The sequence below is a fragment of the Nematolebias whitei genome, chromosome 23 (genome assembly GCF_014905685.2).
Source record: "Nematolebias whitei isolate Nwh7 chromosome 23, NemWhi1, whole genome shotgun sequence".
In the NCBI taxonomy this organism is placed as follows: Eukaryota; Metazoa; Chordata; class Actinopteri; order Cyprinodontiformes; family Rivulidae; genus Nematolebias; species Nematolebias whitei.
In genome coordinates, this window is record NC_056520.1 from 9,317,458 (window position 1) to 9,338,350 (window position 20,893).

Consider the following 20,893-nt stretch of genomic DNA (forward strand, 5'->3'; position numbering starts at 1 on the left):
TCGATGGCTATATACCCGTCGATGGCTATATACCCGTCGATGGCTATCTGCTTGTCGATGGCTATCTGCTTGTCGATGGCTATATACCTGTCGATGGCTATATACCCGTCGATGGCTATATACATACCTGTCGATGGCTGTATACTGGACGATCGAAATGGTAATTTGAGTAGATCGCATGGCATTAAAGAAAATAGACGTCAGCCTATCACCCATCTTCACTATGAAATTTGTCACTTCAATGTTTCCCCTACCATTAGACAAGCGTGGCACCCCGCCCCATCAACAGAACCGAGCCTACCGAACCGAACTACACTCACCCCTCTTCCCCCATCTGTCGGCACTGACGTAGCGCTAAGTGCAATACAGGCGCGCTAGCTCAAAACTTAAAGGCAGTTCTTCTCTCATGCTGAACCCTCACACTGACCCCACCCCTGCTCAAAATCTGTCAGTACAAGATGCGTCTCTGTCCCTCCCCTCTCGAAAACTGTCGGTAGAAACAACGCACGGATCAGCTGTGTCTATGTCACACCCCCAGTTCAGTACAGACAGCACACAGCTCAGCCTCACCCACCCGGGCCCCCCCCCCCCCCCCCCCAACAAAAATCACAGCCGAGATGAGTGCCCTGCCATGGAGTTATCTAGGGGAAACACTGTACTTGATTGACATACAGGCAGACAATCTGAGACCTGACCTTTTCTGACACATGGGTCACCACTCATGCGCATACAACCACGCAAACTACTATCAAGCGGCCGAGTTGCCTAGTTAGCCTCCAATTTAGCATTTGTAATCGATCTGACCAACATGTTGAATGACCTTAGTGCAGAGCTGCAAGGAAAAGATCAAACCATGATTGATATGATCAACTCAGTGCAACATCTCTCTTTAAAACTGCAGCACCATGATTTGGAAAACTTCCAAGAACCTCACATCAGAGCTGGAGATGCAAGGGGGAGGCGTGTGTGCAACTTGACGGTGCACGCTACACAGCAGAATGAGAACTGTCTGTCAAAGTTTGACAAACACTTTCAAGACTTGTTTTACTGGAGCCAGTCGCTACATTCATGTGCTACCCTTTCCAGGAAGATGCTAAGGTTGCTTCACTGGCATCAGATTGAAGCTGTTTCACCTAAACTTTTCTGGAGTGGAGGATGAGATTTTGACACTACAAGCTGACATTCAGCTTAAGGCCAGAGCTCATGAACAGTTCTGGAATGTACTCACAGAGGAAAAAGTATCCCAACATGAGGAAATGTTACCTCCTTGACTGCATTATTCAACTCCACTTGTATGCGAGTCAGCTTTTTCCCACATGAAGATTATTAAGTCCAAATACCGATCTAGTCCACCATGACAGATGATCATTTGGAAGTGTGCTTGATGCTGGCTATCAGCAGCTACTGTCCGGACTATACATCCCTGGTTGATTCCATTCAGTGCAAGTCATCAGCGTAAGGTAATGACAAAAAAATATACTGAGTTGTACTGCGCAACATAGGTTCATGCAGTTATACAAATCCTATACATGTGTTGCAAATCCTATACAAGTTGTACAAATTATACAAATCTTATACAAGTTGTACAAATTATACAAATCCTATACAAGTTGTACAAATTATACAAATCATATACATGTGTCACTTTCATTACTTTTTGTCTGTCTAAACAGGTCTAACTTGTAAATGTCTTGGAGGCTCAATGTGGGGGCTGAGATGGTGTAGGGGCAGGGCAGCTGACTCAGGACCCAAAGGTCCCAGGTTCGATCCCCGGTCACTGCACATCTCACGGTGTCTCTGAGCAGGACACCTTATTCCCAGTTTCTCCCCGGGTGCTTTCCTTAGCTGCCCACTGTTCCACCTGGTGATGGATGGGTTAAATGCAGAGAGCCAATTTCGTCTTTGTATGGGAACATACAATGATGACAATACAGTGAACACTCGCTATAACGCGGTTCACCTTTCATGGTCTCGCTGCTTCACGGATTTGCATCGTTCATTGTGTTCTGCATTCTGATTGGCTAAACAGTCTCTCCAGTACAGTAGTTATTTGTAAAAAACATTTATACAGTGCTTTTATTTGTTAAACAAATGCTTGGGCCTGTAAAAAGGTCTTGTTCTTTGGTTTGAATGTATTATGGAGTCAAGGTAATTCCACAATGTTCTTGATAATTCCATTGTGTTGATTATAATTCCATATCGTCTCGATAATTCCATTGTAGCAATGCTTTAACCCCTTGGAAACAGAGTCTGTAATCCATTGGAAAAAGTCATATAATCCACAACGGTAAATCCATTGTATAATAATTTAAAAAAATAAAGGTTACTACTTCACGGATTTCACCTATCACGGGTTCTTTTTGGAATGTAACCCCCGTGAAAAACGAGGGTTCACTGTACATAACACATTATATTATGTGATTTATCTGTGTAAATGAAGGTTGAATGAATACAAGATACATCAACATATATTGTACAAATAAAGAATACTTCATGTTTATAAATAAGTGTATGTTTTGTGTTTTTATAGTAGGCAGATCACTTTGACGTGGTCATTTTAAAAGTAGCTCGCATGCTGAAAAAGTGTGGGCACCCCTGGTTTGAACTCTCCCTATGTTTTACGTAGACGTTAAATTATTTTGGTTCCGAGTCCTACATCTCATAGTGCACAGACTTAAGTGATTTCTTTGAATGCTGTGATATAATGAAGCCTTTTCATGGTTCCCACCAGTTTTTTAGCCGAACAAACACTGTCCTGCAGCTCTGCAGGGGTCCTGGAAGAACCAGCAGGAGCTCCCCCTCTCTCTGTCTCTCCGATCCAGAGTTGGGGATTCCTACTTCAGCTGCCAGCTCGCAAACTCGAAGTGGTTTCTCTCAGCAATTTTCTCTGGTTTGGCAACGACAGAAAACCACATGTGAGACGTTGTATCCTGATACTTTAAAACCTCAGATCCGGACCGCTCGTTGGACCAGCGGAGTACAGGAAGTGTAACGCAAGAAACTGATTTCTGTCTCTTAGCAGGGGCTAATCGATGATCTCTGACTTAAGATGGACCCTGGACTCATTTAACCCTAATAATCCCTCGCTCAGCTTGGTTTAAGAGGATTAACGCGGCTGCTGATATTGAAAACGTGTCGGATGTGTCAACCTCATTTGACAGGGATTATTTAAAACCAATATTCCTGCTTTCTTGCAACATATCTTTATACTTAGCAGAGTTTTTTAGTGGGCCTTCCAAGAGTTTAACATGGTCTTTGGAATTTAGCCGATTGGATTTTCAGACCCTATCTTTAAACAACGATACATTAATTTTCACATCTGAGCAGTCTTTGAAGGGTTGCATATTACCTGTGAAGGTAAACCACACCTAATCTTGTTTTATTTCTAGAAAAGTCACTGAGCTATGGCCAATTTAGGGTTGGCCAAGATTGATTAGCCGTGCATCGGGCGATGATGAAACTTACAGAAGCTCGTCTTAACAAAGCATTCCTATGTCCAACAAGACTCAAGAATCCAAAACAGGACTCCTCACGATCAGCGGTAAAGTTGAGAAACCACTGAGAAACAGCTGAGGAAGATTTGTCAGACACTTAAAAAAAAAAACTGCAGTGAGTCGTCCAAATTTGCAGTTACATAACGCTCAAAGTATTTGCAGGAGTCTGTGACGAACATCCAAGCAACAGGCGAACGCACAACAGAGTGCGTCAGTAAAACGCCACAACGCTCCCCAGAACTGGGTCACATTACATATTTTGTGGCGTACTGAATTTTTAAAAATCAGTGGTGTGTTTTTTAATTAGATTTAGTCTTTACCTGTGTATTTTCTTGCCATTGGAGAGGTTGTGATTGTGTGTTTGTGTGAGATGAAAGCATCGCCTTGAGGTTTCTGTGACTCATGTATCACTTTTTACCCAGTTGCGTTGTTAAATCTGACACTGAACCGAACGTGCTTTGTTCAGACACCTCTTCTTAACTTTCAGGTTTTACTTAGAGGTGTATAAATCATGTTTGCCTACTTACTCTAATCATTTCAATGCCAGTGAACCCAATTAGGCACCTGGTTTTTTACCATGTTCTACCATCAATACAGCTGATAAACAAGAAAAAAACGTTGAGCCAGTCCAGGATTTCACTGTGACTTTTCTGTCTTAAACTAGTTATACAGCTGCTAATGGTCAGTTTATGGTAAAGTTCATATCAACCAGTATTTTGGGAGGTAAATACGTTGGGTATTAATAACACCTGGTTAAAAAATATACCAAGAGGGGAAATCGATTAAAAAAAGAGAAGAAGATGGCTATGACTGCACAACTGATGATAGCATTAAGGTAATTGTTAACTTGATAAAGCCAATATGTCACTGGGCTGTGATTATCCACGACTAGTTTGTCATTTTTGCGTGGGTGTCTAGAACCTACCTAGAACCCTTTTCAATTTTGTCACGAACATTTTAAATCCGTCTCAGACACTTCTCAGTTTTGTTGCTGGTGTCTAGAACCCATGTTGAACTTTTCCTAATGTTGTGGGGACATTAAACATGTCTCAGCTTTGTCGAGAACCCATGTTGAAATCTTAAGTTTTTTCACGTCACTGTTTCCCTACCATTATTCAAGTGGGACGCCCTATTCCCCCCCCCCACTCCCCATCTCCCCCGGTTGACAACTTTGGTATTGATGTAGCGCAGGGTGCAATACAAACATGCTAGCTAGCAAAAATGCTACTGTCGACCGGCAGCAACGTAACACTAGGCTAGCGGGCAGGCTACACACATGTGACTTTGTCCCGTATCTCCCCTCTTTTAATTTATCATGCGATTAATTGATTTATTGTTTATCGTGACAGGCCTAGTTCCATGTGTCTCAGACCCATTTTGAACCTATCCTAATTTTGTTGCTGGCATCCTGAACCAGTTTCAAACTTTTCTCAGTTTTACGTAAATTCTAGAGCTGTATTTTGAGCTATGTGGAGCTCTTCTATAACTGAAAACATTCAAGGTTACACCCCTGAAAGTCCAGCTGTAAATACCACAACTATGATAAGTAATTAACTGATTGCTAAAGTCTGCCTGTTTTAATTTTGAAATAGTTCTCAAGTTTCCTGATGCATGCTGAATAATCCAGGTATATAAATCTAACAAGGTCCTCTGGAATCCATCCAGAGGACCTGACTTAACCTTGTTAGAGTTCTCAAGTACATATAATAATAATAAGCATAAGAGAGGCTGACAAGGTGGGAACAAATCGGGCTTAAGTGGTTATGACAGAAGTAGAGGTGGACATAAAATGAGGTGCATGGCCTAGAGTATGGTTTTGTAGACGCATAACAGCTGCAGGTTGAATTAATTTCTTTTGTACTTTTTGCAAACAGTATTTGTGGTTTCTATGGTCGTTGCCTTTCTGAATATCTCATCCTGCTTTCACTCGGTCCGTTTGAGGTCAGAAGTCTCTGAAGGCCTGCTACTCTGGGATTTTTAAGTCTAGTGAAAATGGGCAAATTGAAACAATTCCTGTGACTGTCACAGCAAGGTTTTATTTATTTAATTTATTTATTTTACCACCGGCTCCTGGTAGATGCCAAGCTCTTTGCCATCTGTGCTTTTCCAGTTGGGGAACTGGTTCTTCTGCTGGAGGTTTCTTCCTGGTGAAAGGGCGTTTTTCCTTTCCACTGTTGCCTTTGTGCTTGCTCAGGATGGGAGACGTAGACAAAGTGAAGATTCAAAGCAATCTGATGACTTCCTTAGATAACTTTTACTAACTGGCTTTAATAAAGTATGTGAATGTTTCTGTACAGTGCCCCGAGATAACTTCTGTTGCGACTTGGCGCTATATAAATAAACTGAAATGAATTGAATTGAAACAGGCTTCAGGCGCAGAGACATGTGCTACAGCTATTTCTACTAGAACTGGATCTTATTATTATTATTTTTTTACTTAGTTTAGTTCAGAAACTGCTCTAAATTGGTGTAAACCTTATTTATCTGATAGAGTCCAATTTGTAAATGTAAATAATGAATCTTCATACACCAAAGTTAGTCATGGAGTTCCTCAAGGTTCAGTGCTCGGACCAATGCTCTTTACCTTGTATATGCTTCTATTAGGTTATGAAACAGCATAAATAAATTTTCATTGTTATGCTGATGATATACAGTTATATTTGTCCATGAAACTCAATGAATCCAATCAGCTACTTAGACTACAAGCATGTCTTAAAGACAAAAACCTGGATGACCTTGAATTTTCTCCTTTTGAACACAGACGAGACTGAGGTTTTAGTTTTTGAACTTGAGCATCTTAAAATTATCTTAATTTTTTCAGTGGCATTAATCTGTCCTCCAGCTCTAATGTTAAAAATCTTGGTGTTATTTTTGATCAGGACATGTCTTTTATCCCCCACATTAAAAACGTAACTAGAACTGCCTTCTTCCACCTGCGTAAACTAAAATTAGAAACGTCTGATCTAAAAACGATGCAGAAAAACTGGTTCATGCATTTGTCACGTCTAGACTGGACTATTGTAATGGTTTATTATCTGGGTGTCCAAATACTTCTTTAAAACGTCTTCAGTTGATCCAAAATGCTGCTGTCAGAGTCTTAACTGGAGTTAGTGGGAGAGATCGTATCTCCAGTTTTAGTTTCTCTCCATTGGCTCCCTGTCAAGTCCAGAATAGAATTCAAAATTTTACTTCTAACCTACAAAGCTCTCAACAACCTAGCTCCATCTTATAGTACAGATGTTATTGTTCCATATTTTCTTCACAGAACACTTCGCTCTCAGACTGCAGGCTTACTCGCGGTTCCTACAGTTTTTTCCAAGAGTGCTGACAGTTGTGCACGAGGAAAGAAGTAAACGCACTTTATGTTTAGAGCAGTGGCTGATGGGTGGACGAGGAACGGAGGAGAGGTTTGCTTTTTTTTTGTTGTTATATTTTGTGCACATCGTTTGGTATTTCAGCCGTTTATGTAAATACAAAGAAGCTACATTGCATGAGACTTTTTCTGTCTGCTGGAGATGGATTACAACTTAAGGACAAGCCACGTGGGAACGAGAGCGATTTGCCTTTTCAGCTCTGAAGCGTTTCTTTTCTCGGGAATTCTCAGCTGGAGTGTGAGCACTTTAAAGCTATAAAAAGTGCTGTCACCGTGCAGGTTCAGAGCGTGGATTACTGATTGTGCTGCAGCTGCGGAGCAACACGTTCACATCTGAGCCTTCCTCGCATGAGGGGGAATAAATAGACGCGATGAAAAAGCCCGACACGAATAACTGATTTAGTCTCCGGTCGCCGTCGGGCGTCGTTCTCGCCGTCTCTGCTTTTTAACGCACGCAGGCAGGTCTTCCCAGACGCTTCGCATTTTGAATTTAAATGTCCTCGTCTGTCTTGCGCTCCACCTCCAGGTTGATGTTTCCTCGCCAGCCTCCTGACCGATCCCCCGCAGCTCGGTGAGAGAGCGAACCGGGTTCTGCTGCGTCTGCCAGCGGTCGAGCAGAGCAGCCGCCCTGTTGCCTGGAGCCCCGTGGTCTCGGCAGGACCGCATCGCCATGGATACCGAGTCCACCTACTCGGGCTATTCCCACTACTCGGGGCGCTCCCGGGGATCCCACAGGCACGGGTAAACCTAAACACGGCTCATTAATTATTGATCTCTCTGTGTCTGGACTGAAATGTTTGATGTAAAACATTTTGTTTTCTTCTTGCTCTGTTACTAAACCTGCGTTTATTAATGTCTTGAGTATTAAATGACCGTCTTTTTTGTTTAGTCGCAACAATATACGATTCATTTATTGTATGTGAGTTGATGTGGTGCAGCGTCTAAAGATATATCTTTATTTTCTTCTTACCAGAATGTTTTCCCCATTACAGTGGAGTCCGATAGCCGAAGCTGCAGTTCAGCTAATGTTAAACTGTTTGTTTGTTTGTTTGTTTGCTTAAGCCCTGATCAATACATGATTGGATTATTTCAGGTTTTTGTTGGGAATAGCTTAAACAACATTTAGCATTTCTCTAAACCATTTCTAAGAAGACAAATTAGCCAAATGTCCAAATTGTTCCCTGAAGCAGTACAAAGGATTGGCGTTTTAAGCAAAAATACATTAAATTGTACTGTTTATCATTTAATTATTGATTATTTTACCCAGAGAAATAGCATTACTAGCAAAAATGCTGTACAAATGCTGAAACTTGCTAATAAGAGTTGTTAAAGGAAAAAATAAACAAGACACTAGCTAAAAATTTACAAAAGGCAAAGCGTTTGCTAAAGCTCGAATGATCAAGACACTTGTTTAAGGATAATACTAGTAAAACTTTGCTAAAAGTAGCAAAACTAGCTAAAACCTTAAAGCAGAAAAATGCTAGCTAAAAGCTTGAGTAGCAAAAATGGAACTAAAAGCAAAACGTACCAAAAGGCGAGATAAAAGTATCAAAAGAATAGCAACAACTAAAAATAATGAATGACTAATCAAAAGCTAAAAGTCGCCAAATGCTAGCCATCAGCTAAAATTAGCAAAAACCTAGCTAAACATTTCAATTGCTAGCTAGAAGCAAAAAGAACCAAAAAAAAAAAATGATAAAAAGGCATAATGAAACAAAAACTAGAGAAAGACTCCCTATTTTAAAAAGATTATTTTTGAAGGAAATAAAAAAGTGTGATTATAAATAAAGTACAAATGTTTTGAAAAGTACCAAGTTACAAAAACAACAAGTCGTGGCACCCACCTCCTGAGTGCGCTGAACTTATTTTGACGCATGTACGGCTAAAATCGCACAATGTATGTAGACGTAGTTAGACTTCAAAACCCTACGGAAAAATACAAAGCTGGAAAATAATAGTGTAAAAGCTGAATCGCACAATAATACACACAAACTGTCACAGTTACACAAAGAAGTACACAACGCCTAAACGTGTACAGACAAAGAGTGGTGGTTGTTCTCGCTCTGCGTACTTTCTTGTTTATTTAGCGCACATTGCTAATCTAGCTCAACAACCACAAACCGTTTCTTACGTTGTTAAAACAGTTTGCGCGGACCCAGTGTTGGGAAGTACTGAGCACATCCAATAAGTTGTAGTTTCTTATGTGACGTCAAAAATGACTATATCGCAAATATATTTACAATTTAACAGCTGGTTTTTTTTTAGCCTCTGGATCCAGTTCAGTGAGTTTGGCTTTTCCCAGGCACCTCGAATGCATCGCTGTCTAGCAGACACTCTTTTTAACGGAAGCTAGCAAGCATTCGGAGCGTAAGCTAGCAGGTGAACCATGTGTTTCTGAAAGAACAAAACTGGATCTTTTATCTGCGAGTGTTTGAGACAAATGCTCCAGCAGTTGCCTGATAACACCGATCATCCGTCCATGCCGCCTGGTGCCCATTGTGGACGTGCCTTGCAAGTCGAATCATTTTCATACCCATCAATAACCTGCACGTGTGTCACTTTGTTTTTTTTTTTTTTATAATGCCGACGTTTTTAAAAACTTTTTTCTTCACTAAGTCGAGTTTTTTCCATCAGCCTCGGAGGTCCAAACACATTTTAAAGTGTCCCCTTTGCAAAAAAAATAAATCATGTTAGTGAGGATGGGGCCTCAGTGTTCTCAGATGCTTCCAGCTACATAACTCCACACCGTCCCCCCCCACAGCTCTTGTCGGCGCATTAGTCTGTCAGCGGTGAAATGGTTGAGGTCGACAGGCTACAGGAAGGCGGCAGGAGACAGGTGCTGAAGAGGCTTCGCTAACTGATGGCGCTGCAGATACGCTGAGAGCCTGAGAGGAGACGAAGCGCTGGTCATTGGAGAGCAGGATCCGGTTCCACAACAGCCCCCTCCTCCCGGGTCACTGACAGCCCCTGTCGGCCCGCTCAACATATATCTCTCTCAGTTGTCCCGTGCCTCTCCCACTCTTGCTGCCACCTGTTGCTGTTTTAAGAACCTCTCGTGTTATCAGCTCTTTTCTGTCGCCATTTTATACTCTCTTACTTCCGTGTCGGCCCTCTTTATCTTTTTCCTCTCCCCTTCATGGTTTTTAACCCCCGTGTGGGGGTTGTGGTGCGAGTGCAGCAGCTGCTCGTGCTCTCCGTTCCGAACCTCTCATGTGTAGTTCCTGCCAGCCCTTTTAAGCGGACCTGCTCTCATCGCTCGTATTCCTCAAACACGTCGGCTCCAGGTTTAGAAGCGAGTTTAGAAGTTTGGAAATGTGTCGGTTTGAATGGAGGAAGCTCCTCGAATGAGAAGGAAGATTTCATAGCTTTTTACAGACAACAAATTGTAAATAATATATAGGCTGCTGGAACATTTGAGCCCCCTGCTGCTGCCGTGTGTGTCCAAACCACTAGCTGACTCCTTATTTCATGGGCAAGTTAAAGGCTTGGCATTCCTTGAAGGATTGCTTATTATCCACAACTTTTCCTTGACAGAGTTTTTATACACTGGTCAACACGACGACGTATTATCATTAGGCCTGTCGCAATAAACAATAAATCAATTAATCAATTAATCGCATGATAAATGAAAATGATCAATCTTATTTTCATTTATCAGCTTTATCGTTTCTTGGTGTCTCTCTCTTTCTACTGAAGACACTGGATGACAAAATCTCAACTCCGGTGCTCTTCACTAACCTCTCCCATTCGCTTTTCTCTTTAAATTTTAAAAAAGAGAGACAGCCCATGTCATGTCAAAGGGCCTCCCTCCCATTTTTCTTAAAGAGACACGCTGCTCTCTCTCTCACTATCCATCCTTTGGTTCAAACAGTCTTATGATGCCATCCAGTGGTCAAAAAAGGTACTACATGCAAAAGAAATTTCCCAACATTTCTTCCTAAATTTGACAATTATTACTAATGTCAAATTTCAAACAATATTATCGTTTATCGCAATAATTTCTGAGACGATTAATCACCCAGCAAAATTCGTTCTCGTGACAGTTCTAATTATCATATAGTCTCAATACGTCGGTAAACATTCTCTTGTAATGCCCATAACTTCTGATCTGTTCAAGATAATTTAACAACACTTTATATAGACCCGGCTCCAGAAGAATTTAGCTGGGGGTGGGGGTGGGGGGCTGAGGACTATTTTTTGGGGGCCCAGTAAATAATCATTTTACTTTATAGAAATAATCATTTTACTTTATAGAAATACATATAATAAATAAACAAGTTAATGTTACATAAATAAACATTTATGTAACCTTGCAACTGAAATAACCATATGTTGTTTATTAATACAAAACGAATAAGTTAAACAGTGACATCTAGTCACCAGAAGATGCTGAGAAATTGTGCTCATGTTCGCATAAACAATTTTTGCATAAATCTTAGAAACTAGCACCACATTACAGGTGCTGGTCATAAAATTAGAATATCATGAAAAAGTTGATTTATTTCAGTGATTCCATTAAAAATGTGAAACTTGTCTATTTTATTCATTCATTACACACAGACTGATATATTTCAAATGTTTATTTCTTTTAATGTTGATGATTATAACTGACAACTAATGAAAACCCCAAATTCAGTATCACAGAAAATTAGAATATTGTAAAAAGGTTCATTATTTAAGATACCTAGTCTAATCAGCTAATTAACTCAAAACACCTGCAAAGGCCTTTAAATGGTCTCAGTCTAGTTCTGTAGCTACACAATCATGAGGAAGACTGCTGACTTGACAGTTGTCCAAAAGACGACCATTGACACCTTGCACAAGGAGGGCAAGACACAAAAGGTCATTGCTAAAGAGGCTGGCTGTTCACAGAGCTCTGTGTCCAAACATTAATAGAGAGATGAAGGGAAGGAAACAACATGGTAGAAAAACTGTACAAGCATTAGGGATAACCGCAACCTGGAGAGGATTGTGAAACAAAACCCATTCCAAAATGTGGAGGAGATTCACAAAGAGTGGACTGCAGCTGGAGTCGGTGCTTCAAGAACCACCACGCACAGATGTATGCAAGACAAGGGATTCAGCTGTCACATTCCTTTTGTCAAGCCACTCTTGAACAAGAGACATCGCCTGGGACTGCTGCTGAGTGGTCCAAAGTTATGTTCTCTGATGAAAGTAAATTTTGCATTTCCTTTGGAAATCAAGGTCCCAGAGTCTGGAGGAAGAGAGGAGAGGCACAGAATCCATGTTGCTTGAGGTCCAGTGTCAAGTTTCCACAGTCACTGATGGTTTGTTGGGCCATGTCATCTGCTGGTGTGGGTCCACTGTGTTTTCTGTGGTCCAAGGTAGGGGTGGGCGATATGGTTCAAATATAATATTGTGATATTTCAGAGCATTCTGACGATAACCATAAATTTTGCGATATAAAAAAAACAGAAATCATAGTTATTTATTTGACAAAATTAACATAACATGTTGTTTTCCAGTAGTACATAAAATAAAAAAAAACAAGGGGTAATTTTACTGAAATTACTTTATTTAGTAAAGTATTCAATCTCCAAGTATAAAAATAAAATGATCCTTCTGTTATTTAGATTGAAAAAGTCTGCACAAATAGATCAATAAATCCACCACAAAAACTAAAGTGCAGGTGAAGTTTCCCCAAAATAACTAAATAAAATGAAGTTTATGATCTGTTGAGCATAAATGTAACAAAATATATATGTTGCCTTTAAATGAGCTATAACTTCCAGAACTTGTAATAAGGTGATCACCTGACCCTGTTCTTGGTCCATGGACTGTGGATCTCAAGAGACAGTTGAGCTGCGCGTGTTTGTACCGGCAGTTTAGAGCGGGGTGGGGAGAAAAAAAAAAAGACGAGTGGCAGTTTAGAGCAGGGTGGGGAGAGACATTTGAGTTGTCTGTACCTGCAGTTTAGAGCTGGATGGAGAGACAGCCGAGCCGCACATTGTTTGTTTTTAGCTTTTTAGCTAGCTAGTATTGTGCGCAGCTAACTAGCGTCACACCAGTACCGACAGGTGGAGGGGGGGGGGTGCGCAATTCGGTGTGGTCGTTCGGCGCGCTCGGTTCTGTTAAAGGGGTGGGGCGCCCTGACGTATTACGTCATGAAATTAGCATATCATGATATCATTTTTTTGCCCGGGCAAGCTTTTTTTTTTACCGGTATTATCGTGAACGATATGATATGGCCCAGCCCTAGTCCCAGGTCAACACAGCCGTCTACCAGGAAGTTTTAGAGAATGTCATGCTTCCTGCTGACCAACTTTATGGAGATGCAGATTTAATTTTCCAACAGGACTTGGCACCTGCACACAGTGCCAAAGCTACCAGTACCTGGTTTAAGGACCATGGTATCCCTGTTCTTAATTGGCCAGCAAACTCACCTGACCGTAACCCCATAGAAAAGCTATGAGGTATTGTGAAGAGGAAGATGTGACATGCCAGACTCAACAATTCAGAAGAGCTGAAAGCCACTATCAGAGCAACCTGGACTCTCATAACACCTGAGCAGTGACACAGCCTCCGCTGCAGCGGTGTTCTGTGTTTATATGTTGTTAATAAAAAGATCTAAAAAATGAGGAAAAACAGAGCGCTGGCTCTACAGCCCACACATCAGACCAGCCCACCAGGAAATCTCCAGACCCTCCCGCAGCCACGCTGGACAGGAGTTTAATTTGCTCGTGACAAATTCCTTCATTTCTCACCATTTCAGTCATGGCATCAACGGAGGAGGAAGAGATCACTGCCTCTTGGCAAAAAAAAAACAAAAGAAAAGGCCAGATCAGAGATGAAGAAGGGGAATTTAATACATTGGTGTCGCATACAAAACAGTCCGTCGCTGGGCAGTTTATTGTGCGACACCGCGTATGCGGTCGTAAAAATTTGAGCGTTGTACGGACATGCCCTGGGGGGTACGCTCGTACCTCTGTGTACGTACGTGCGTACCTCTGCGTATGGATGTACGCGGCAGTATACTGGGGGCTTAACACAGTTGCAGTCTGTGTTTCCTGTTTCCCTTGTTCTTGTGATATTATTAGTGGTTGGAAAACTAGTTTGTCTTCTTTACCGCCTCTAAAAGTCCAGCTTAATTGCCTACAGCACCCTCTGCTGGTTGTCTTGAGTCAATACATTGCATAGGTTCAACTTATTTACATGGTGTTGGAATGAAACATGCTGCGTGCGGTTTGTACCAGCAGTTTTCGAGCGGGGGGGGGGGGGGACAGAGACACATCTGAGCTGCGCGCTGTTTGTGCCGACAGTTTTCTAACGGGATAGGGGTTCAGCGTGCATTGCCTTTAACTTTTTAGGTAGCATGCCTGTATTGTGTGCTGCTAGCTTAGCGCTATGTCAGTGCTGATGGGGGGGGGGGGGGGGTTTACAGTTTGGTTCGGTAGGTGGGGCGCCCCGCTTGTATAATGGTAGGGGAAACGCTAACTAGTTGGAGTGTCGCGTACACTTTTCAGTTTCCCCTAGGTCCATTGCCTTGACAAGGTGTGCTCACGTCTTCGGGATTTTTGTTGACGGGGGGTGTGGGGTGTATTCATTGGAGGACAGTTGTGTTACCTTATTGCTGGCAGTTGTCGACCGGGGGGGTGGGGGGTGGAAGAGAAGTGAAGTGCTTTTTAGCTAACTTGTCCTTATTGCGTGCCTCTACATCAGTGCCGGCAGTTGTTGGTGGGGGGGAGGGGTCAATTCGGTAGGCAAGGTGCTCGGTTCTGTTGGTAGAGTGGGGCGCCTTCATTGGATAACTGTTGGGGAAACACTTCATCACCCCAGCTCCAAGGTCAAGGTTACAAATCAAGGTCAAAATTAAAATAAGTTTGTAGCTTTTCCGAACCATAACTTCTGGTCCGCACATAATGTAACGAAATTTGATACACATTTGTACCAATACTACACATCGTGTTGTATAATTTTTTCGTCAGCCTGGCTCAAAGGTCAAGGTCACTAATCAAGGTCAAATACAAGGTCTTTGTCAGACCGGCCATTGCTATAGATTTCAGAATTGCTGTATAATAGTTTGTCAATACACGTCAAATGTGCAGTACTCTTGTACTTTTTTGTACAATTTTTAAAACACCTTTACCATACCCATACCATACCATTTTATTTATAGAGCACTTAAAACAGCGACAAGGCCAACCAAAGTGCTGTACAGACAGAACAACAAGTAACACACAAAGCAAAATACAAAATGAAGTAAATCAGAAAATAGACATAAAAACGATGCAGATAATAAATATGACGACAAACCAGTGTGGAGCATACAGGTTCAAAACACAGATCATCTGGTGTTGAATGCTACTGAGTAGTAGTGGGGTTTTAAATGGGACTTGAAAACTGAGAGGGAGGGGGCCTGTCTGACAAGCAGAGGTAACTCATTCCAAAGTCTTGGTCCTGCTACTTTAGGCTCAATTGCACAGGATATTTCTAAGTCTTACACGTTGTGTTAGTAGATCTTGAAGTATTTATTGGAGACAACTCTCAGCTGCTAATGTACCAAATTTTAGTTCAATATTTTTTTAATTAATCGAGATATAGCCTTTTTTTTTTTTTTTTTTGCTAAAGTCAGTTGACTGTGGCAACCACCTTGAATCAAGTTTAACCTATAACAGTAAAATTTAAAGAATATTAATTTAGCAGATTTTCTCTGCATTTTTGTTGTGTAAATTCAACAGGATGTGTTGGGTTTCACTGACTTTATCACTGCTAAAACCTGACAAAGTATGTCAACCCTGTTGTTAGCAGCCATTTTCCATTTGTTAAGACTTTGCCACTGGCTGTTTTTAAATACTTGGTTTTTAGAATGATTTAAGCCACCAGTCTTAAAAAACAAATGTTTCTCCTGACCTGTCCAGGCTGTAGTACCACATCAGACATGCTTGTACCAAGAATATGTCAACAAAAGGCCCTTTTTTGTCCCTTAGGGTTCGTGTTTATGGGTCTTAAAGTAGAGAAACGGGTGTTTTTCTTAGAACTGAGTCGCCCTTCCTGATTAACCAGGTTTTGTGGTTCCAAGCCTTAGAATTAGTCTGTGTAATTCGTTAATAATTATCTCCCCCAGCAGTCAAGAACCAGGTGTTGGAAACTATTTGTTCCCCTTGGTGATTTTTCAGTTACATTGCTTTGCAGTTAGACATTTCATTGGATTTTGAATTTAATTACAAATAATAGTAGTGGTTTAAAAGTTAATACCTAGTAGAGTCACCTTTTGCAGAAGATATAGCTGTACGTCTTTCAGGGACATTTTGACGAGTTTGGTACATCTAATAATTGAAATGTTTGTCTATTGTTCATAACCAGATGGCTACTGCTTGGGTCCAGTAGTATTTTTCATCCAGCCAGAGATTCTGAGTTGGTTCGATGTCGAGGCTTTGATTGGACCATTCCAGGACATTTCAATGGTGCGCTTGGAGTCTGCTAAAAGGTCTCACATCTTTGATAGACTCCAACAGCTTTCTATCAAGAATTTCTCCCAATTTCTTCCATCCATTTAACTCTGACCCACTTCCTAGTCCCTGCTGATGAAATATACCACCATATAACTCTACCCCACCATACTGCTACCCCTTCTTGGACCGGTAGAGGTATAGATACATATATATATAGAAGTAGCAATCCCTAATTGCTCCCCGGGCGCTTACATAGATGCCCACTGCTCCATCTGGGTGCGTCCCAGGTGTGATGGGTTAAATGCAGTGAACCAATTTCACCATTGTATGGGAATATACAATGATGACAACACATAGCACTTTATTTTACTTTACTATATACCATGGTGGAAATATACCTTGGCGGAAATATACCATGGTGGAAATATACCACCATGCTTCACTGTAGAGATATTATCAGTGTGATGACTGGTGTTTTCCTTGGTCTGTAGGTTTCGTTTTACTCCCATCTGATTCTCAACAGCACAGCCTTTTCTTAATGCAGGGTTTTTCTGCCACTTTTTCATGACGCTCTGTGTAGGGTTTCTCTGGGCATGTCCTTCCATCTCAACAGAAGAGCTACTCAACTCCATCAGTTATCTTTGGCCTCCTGGTTGTTTCTCTGAATAATGCTGTCCATACCCACTCCATGGGTTTTGGAGGACACTTCTTGCCATTTTCTAAGAATGGATTTAATGGTGTTTCATGGGATGTTCAAGGTTTCGGGGTATTTCTTTATAACCCATCCCTGATCTGGACATCTCTATTACTTTGTATTTGGCTTGTGCGGAGAATTCCTTGGTTTTCATGATGACTGTTGTTAGCCAGAAGCACTTAGAGGCGCTGTATTGGTGTTGATTGGACAGACATATCTGACAAATCCGTTTACCTGGTCTTGACCTACCAAGTTATAATAAATCAAGTTATTTTAATGGACCTAATTCACCAACTAAAATACTCTTGCATGAGACCTTGTTCTTTCTAAGACTCACATTGATCAGTTCTTTTGTACATGTATAAATTGTGTTTATTTATGTTTTCAATAAATGTGTGCATACATATAGTGTTTAGGTAAAAAATCTGATTGCATCATTCATTGAGATTTTACCATAAATAGACTGAATAAGCTCAGTCTTGCATTTTTCCCCCCTCTCTTTTGGGGTTGGTTAATTAAATTTGAACTGGAAATGTTTATTTTTTTTATTTTTTTTATTTTATTTATGCTATTTATGCATCAGTCAAAGCAATTATTAGTCAGCAATGTTATTATCGTATAACCTTACATCCGTATATCCATAATCTTTATTTTGTCTGGCCCATAACTTCTGATCCGCTCAAGATAATTTAACAAAACTTAATACATGTATGCATCATCACTAGATGGAATGTTGCATACACATTTCAATACCCCAATTCTAAGGTCAAGGTCACAAATCAAGGTCAAAGTTAAAACAGGTGCTTGCTTGTAGGAGACATAACTTCTGATTCACTTCAGATAGTTTAACAAAACTCGATATACAGATGCATCATCACTAGGCGGAGTGTCTTGTACAATTTTCATCACCCCTGCTTCAAGGTCAAATGTAATACCGGGTCTTTCCTTGTCTGGTTCATTGTTATAGATCAGTATTTCCCAGCCCTGGTCCTCCAGGAACACCATTTTGTATATTTTAGTTGTTTCTCTGCTCGAACACACTTGATTCAGGGATTTAGTGACTTCCTCAAGTTCTGTAGAAGCCTGTTAATCATCCATTTATTCAAATCAGTTGTGTCAACGCAGGGAAACGACTAAAACCTGCAGGATGGTGTTCCTCAAGGACTAGAATTTGGAACCACTCTTCTAGATTGCTGTGTAATAGTTTAACAGGTGAATGATGTGCCATATGCAGTACTATTAAATATTTATATCAGCATGAGGAAATGGAGAAAGCTTTATTTAACATAGTTGTATCACTGACAAAGTACTTGATTTCATAACTGTTTTGTAGTAGCTCAAATTTTACTTGGTGTCTATCAGTGCTCTGGCTCAGATACCTGCACTGCTTTAAGTTCTGGGTCACACAGGTGTCTAGAATACTGTTCCAGCCAATGAGAGGACAAATTGGCCTACAGATAGTCTGGCGTGCCACTTCAGTTGGCTGTATTTCTTTCGTATCTTTCCATCTATTGCTTTTTCTGTGTCAGGTGGAGATTGTGATCACTGTCGGCTTCAGATGTTGGCAGGAAAGGGTAGTTCCAAGGTCTGAACTGTCAGGACTCTGTTTCAGCTTGCCAGGTTGTTCTGCCCACACAGAGATCCTCCTCCTTGTTCCATTGTACTTGTTCCAGAACGCCATACCCATTTCAGACATCCACACAGGAAGTCAGATTCTATTAATCAAATCATAGCCCAGCACACTGTTGGAATACCAACCAGCCGGCTGCATGCTAATGAGGCAGGAAGGGGATGTGGGAAGGGGGGAGGAGGTGTGTGTTTCCACAGTTTGATCATCATATTAGCTTCTTGCTGTGTGAGGATGGAAAAACCACACTGTGGTTCTGAGGTACGGCTGTAAAGGAGAACACTAATCAAGTCAGGCTTTAGCTATCAAATATTTTCGTAATCGAGCACTCATTGATATAACTGAGTTAAATGAGTTAAACATACACACAAGTTGTGCTGTACCTGTTATCCTGGAAACCGTGGACTTGTGCCTATCACTGACTGTAAAAAAAATTAAAACATCAAGTGAACAGTACATCCTTGCCTTACAGTGTTGAGAACTGAAGCCATGGGATCTCGTTCATATTCTATTTTTGGAACCAGAGTCTGTGCTCAAGGGATATGGACCTTAAAGTCTCGCCCACTTCCCCCTCACATAATCATGGGGTTACATAGGGTCATGTTAATTTATGTGGAGGGCGCGGGACTTAAAACCTGTACTGGAACCAGCCTGTGAGCCAGCCGTACCATCCCACTGCAGCCTCTGTTCTCGAGTTTTTTTTCTTCTTTTTCATTGTTTTTAGTCGATTGTAGCTGCAATGAAAACTGCAACTCCCTTTGTCAACTTACCCAAAAAGATCAATTTAGTTATTTATTAGTCATACGAAACCCTTTTCAGAACCTTGTTCTTTTTTTTTTGGACTTGCCAACAGTATTTTGTATACCTGTCCAGGTAAGAGGTACGGATGTAACCCTCTTGCTGCCCTCGGGTCAAAATGATACGCAAGGCCTCAGCTTTAAAGCTAAGGTCTTGCTAATTGTCGTTTAGTTTTTTGTTGTTGTTTTTTGTTCTAAGTAGGCCTGTCGCGATAAACAATAAATCAATTAATCTCCACTCTCTCTTCTCTGACCCCTCCCTTTCTCTTTTCTCTTTAAAATCCATTTTAACCGTCCAAAATCACGTTTTTGGATTGTTAAAAGCAGCTAAGCTGAGAAGCTAAGCTACGAGCTAAGCTAACAGGCCGACCTCGGGGGAAAATCCTCCGTCTTGTCAAAGCTCCAAAATTCACAGTTGAAACCCGTATCTTCGTGTAAAAAGTTGCTTTTCTTTGCAAAAAGAAGCTGAGAACTTGTTTACTGATTTTTATTAAAAGCTTTGTGTGACAAATGCTATGCTAAAGAGCTCAAACCACACCGAGCGTCCGCCATTTTGAGAACCAAAAAACATGAGAGACAGACAGCCCATGTCACGTCAAGGGGCCTCCCTCCCATTTTTCTTAAAGATACACGCTGCACACTCACTCACTATCCATCCTTCAGTTCAAACAGTCTTATACTGCCATCTGGTGGTCAAAAAAGGTACTACACTCAAAACAATTCAACATTTCTGGTCAAATTTCAAACAATATTATTGTTTATCGCAATAATTTCTGAGACAATTAATTGCCCAGCAAAATTTGTTACTGTGACAGGCCTAGTTCTAAGGTGATACAATCTATGACATGTACTTAAAGCAAAATGGGAAAATAACTAACACTATTATGAACTTTTACATTGCTAGAAGTGACACTTGGGCCCTGACTCTGCTCGGACTAGCCATTAGCTTGTCAGTCTGTTCAGAGTTCAACTCTTTAATTCTTCAAACTGAGAGCTGTAGAGGTAACTACATTGGATAAAAAAACAACATTTGCAATCTTTTTGTCACCAGAAACTCTTATCAAGCGTCTGAGTATTTAGAAAAACACTATACAAATAAAATGTATAATTATTATTATTAAACTGATCTGAACCATTGATTTAGCTGTGCTTTGTGCAGTGTAAACAGAATTTTAATAGAAAACTGCACCAACTAACCAAAAAAATAACAGTGGAAATCACTGGCAGTTTGGTGAACCAAATCAGGAAACTTGACCTTCTTTAGAGCTCGTTGCAGGTTTGAGCCCAGGTTGCGTCAGGACGGGTGTTCGTCGGAAAACCGTTGACAAATCTTTCATGCGAGTTCACTTGCTGTTGCAACCTCTGCAGAAGGGAGTAGCTGAAAGAAGAACATAGTCCATAGGCATAGCCCTTGGGCCTGTCACGATAACAAATTTTGCTGGGCGATTATCTCAGAAATTATTGCGATAAATGATAATATTGTTTGAAATTTGAC

At 41.0% G+C, this 20,893-nt stretch overlaps 1 protein-coding gene across 1 annotated transcript in view; it reads left to right on the plus strand.

Annotated features, from left to right (window-relative positions):
* Positions 1–20,893, plus strand: part of vangl1 (VANGL planar cell polarity protein 1) — a 77,204-nt gene that overhangs the window by 12,801 nt on the left and 43,510 nt on the right. Inside the window, exon 2 of the mRNA XM_037696311.1 lies at positions 7,394–7,608. Coding sequence (XP_037552239.1) covers positions 7,538–7,608 — 71 coding nt within the window. The 5' untranslated portion in view covers positions 7,394–7,537. The remainder of the gene's footprint in view (positions 1–7,393; positions 7,609–20,893) is intronic.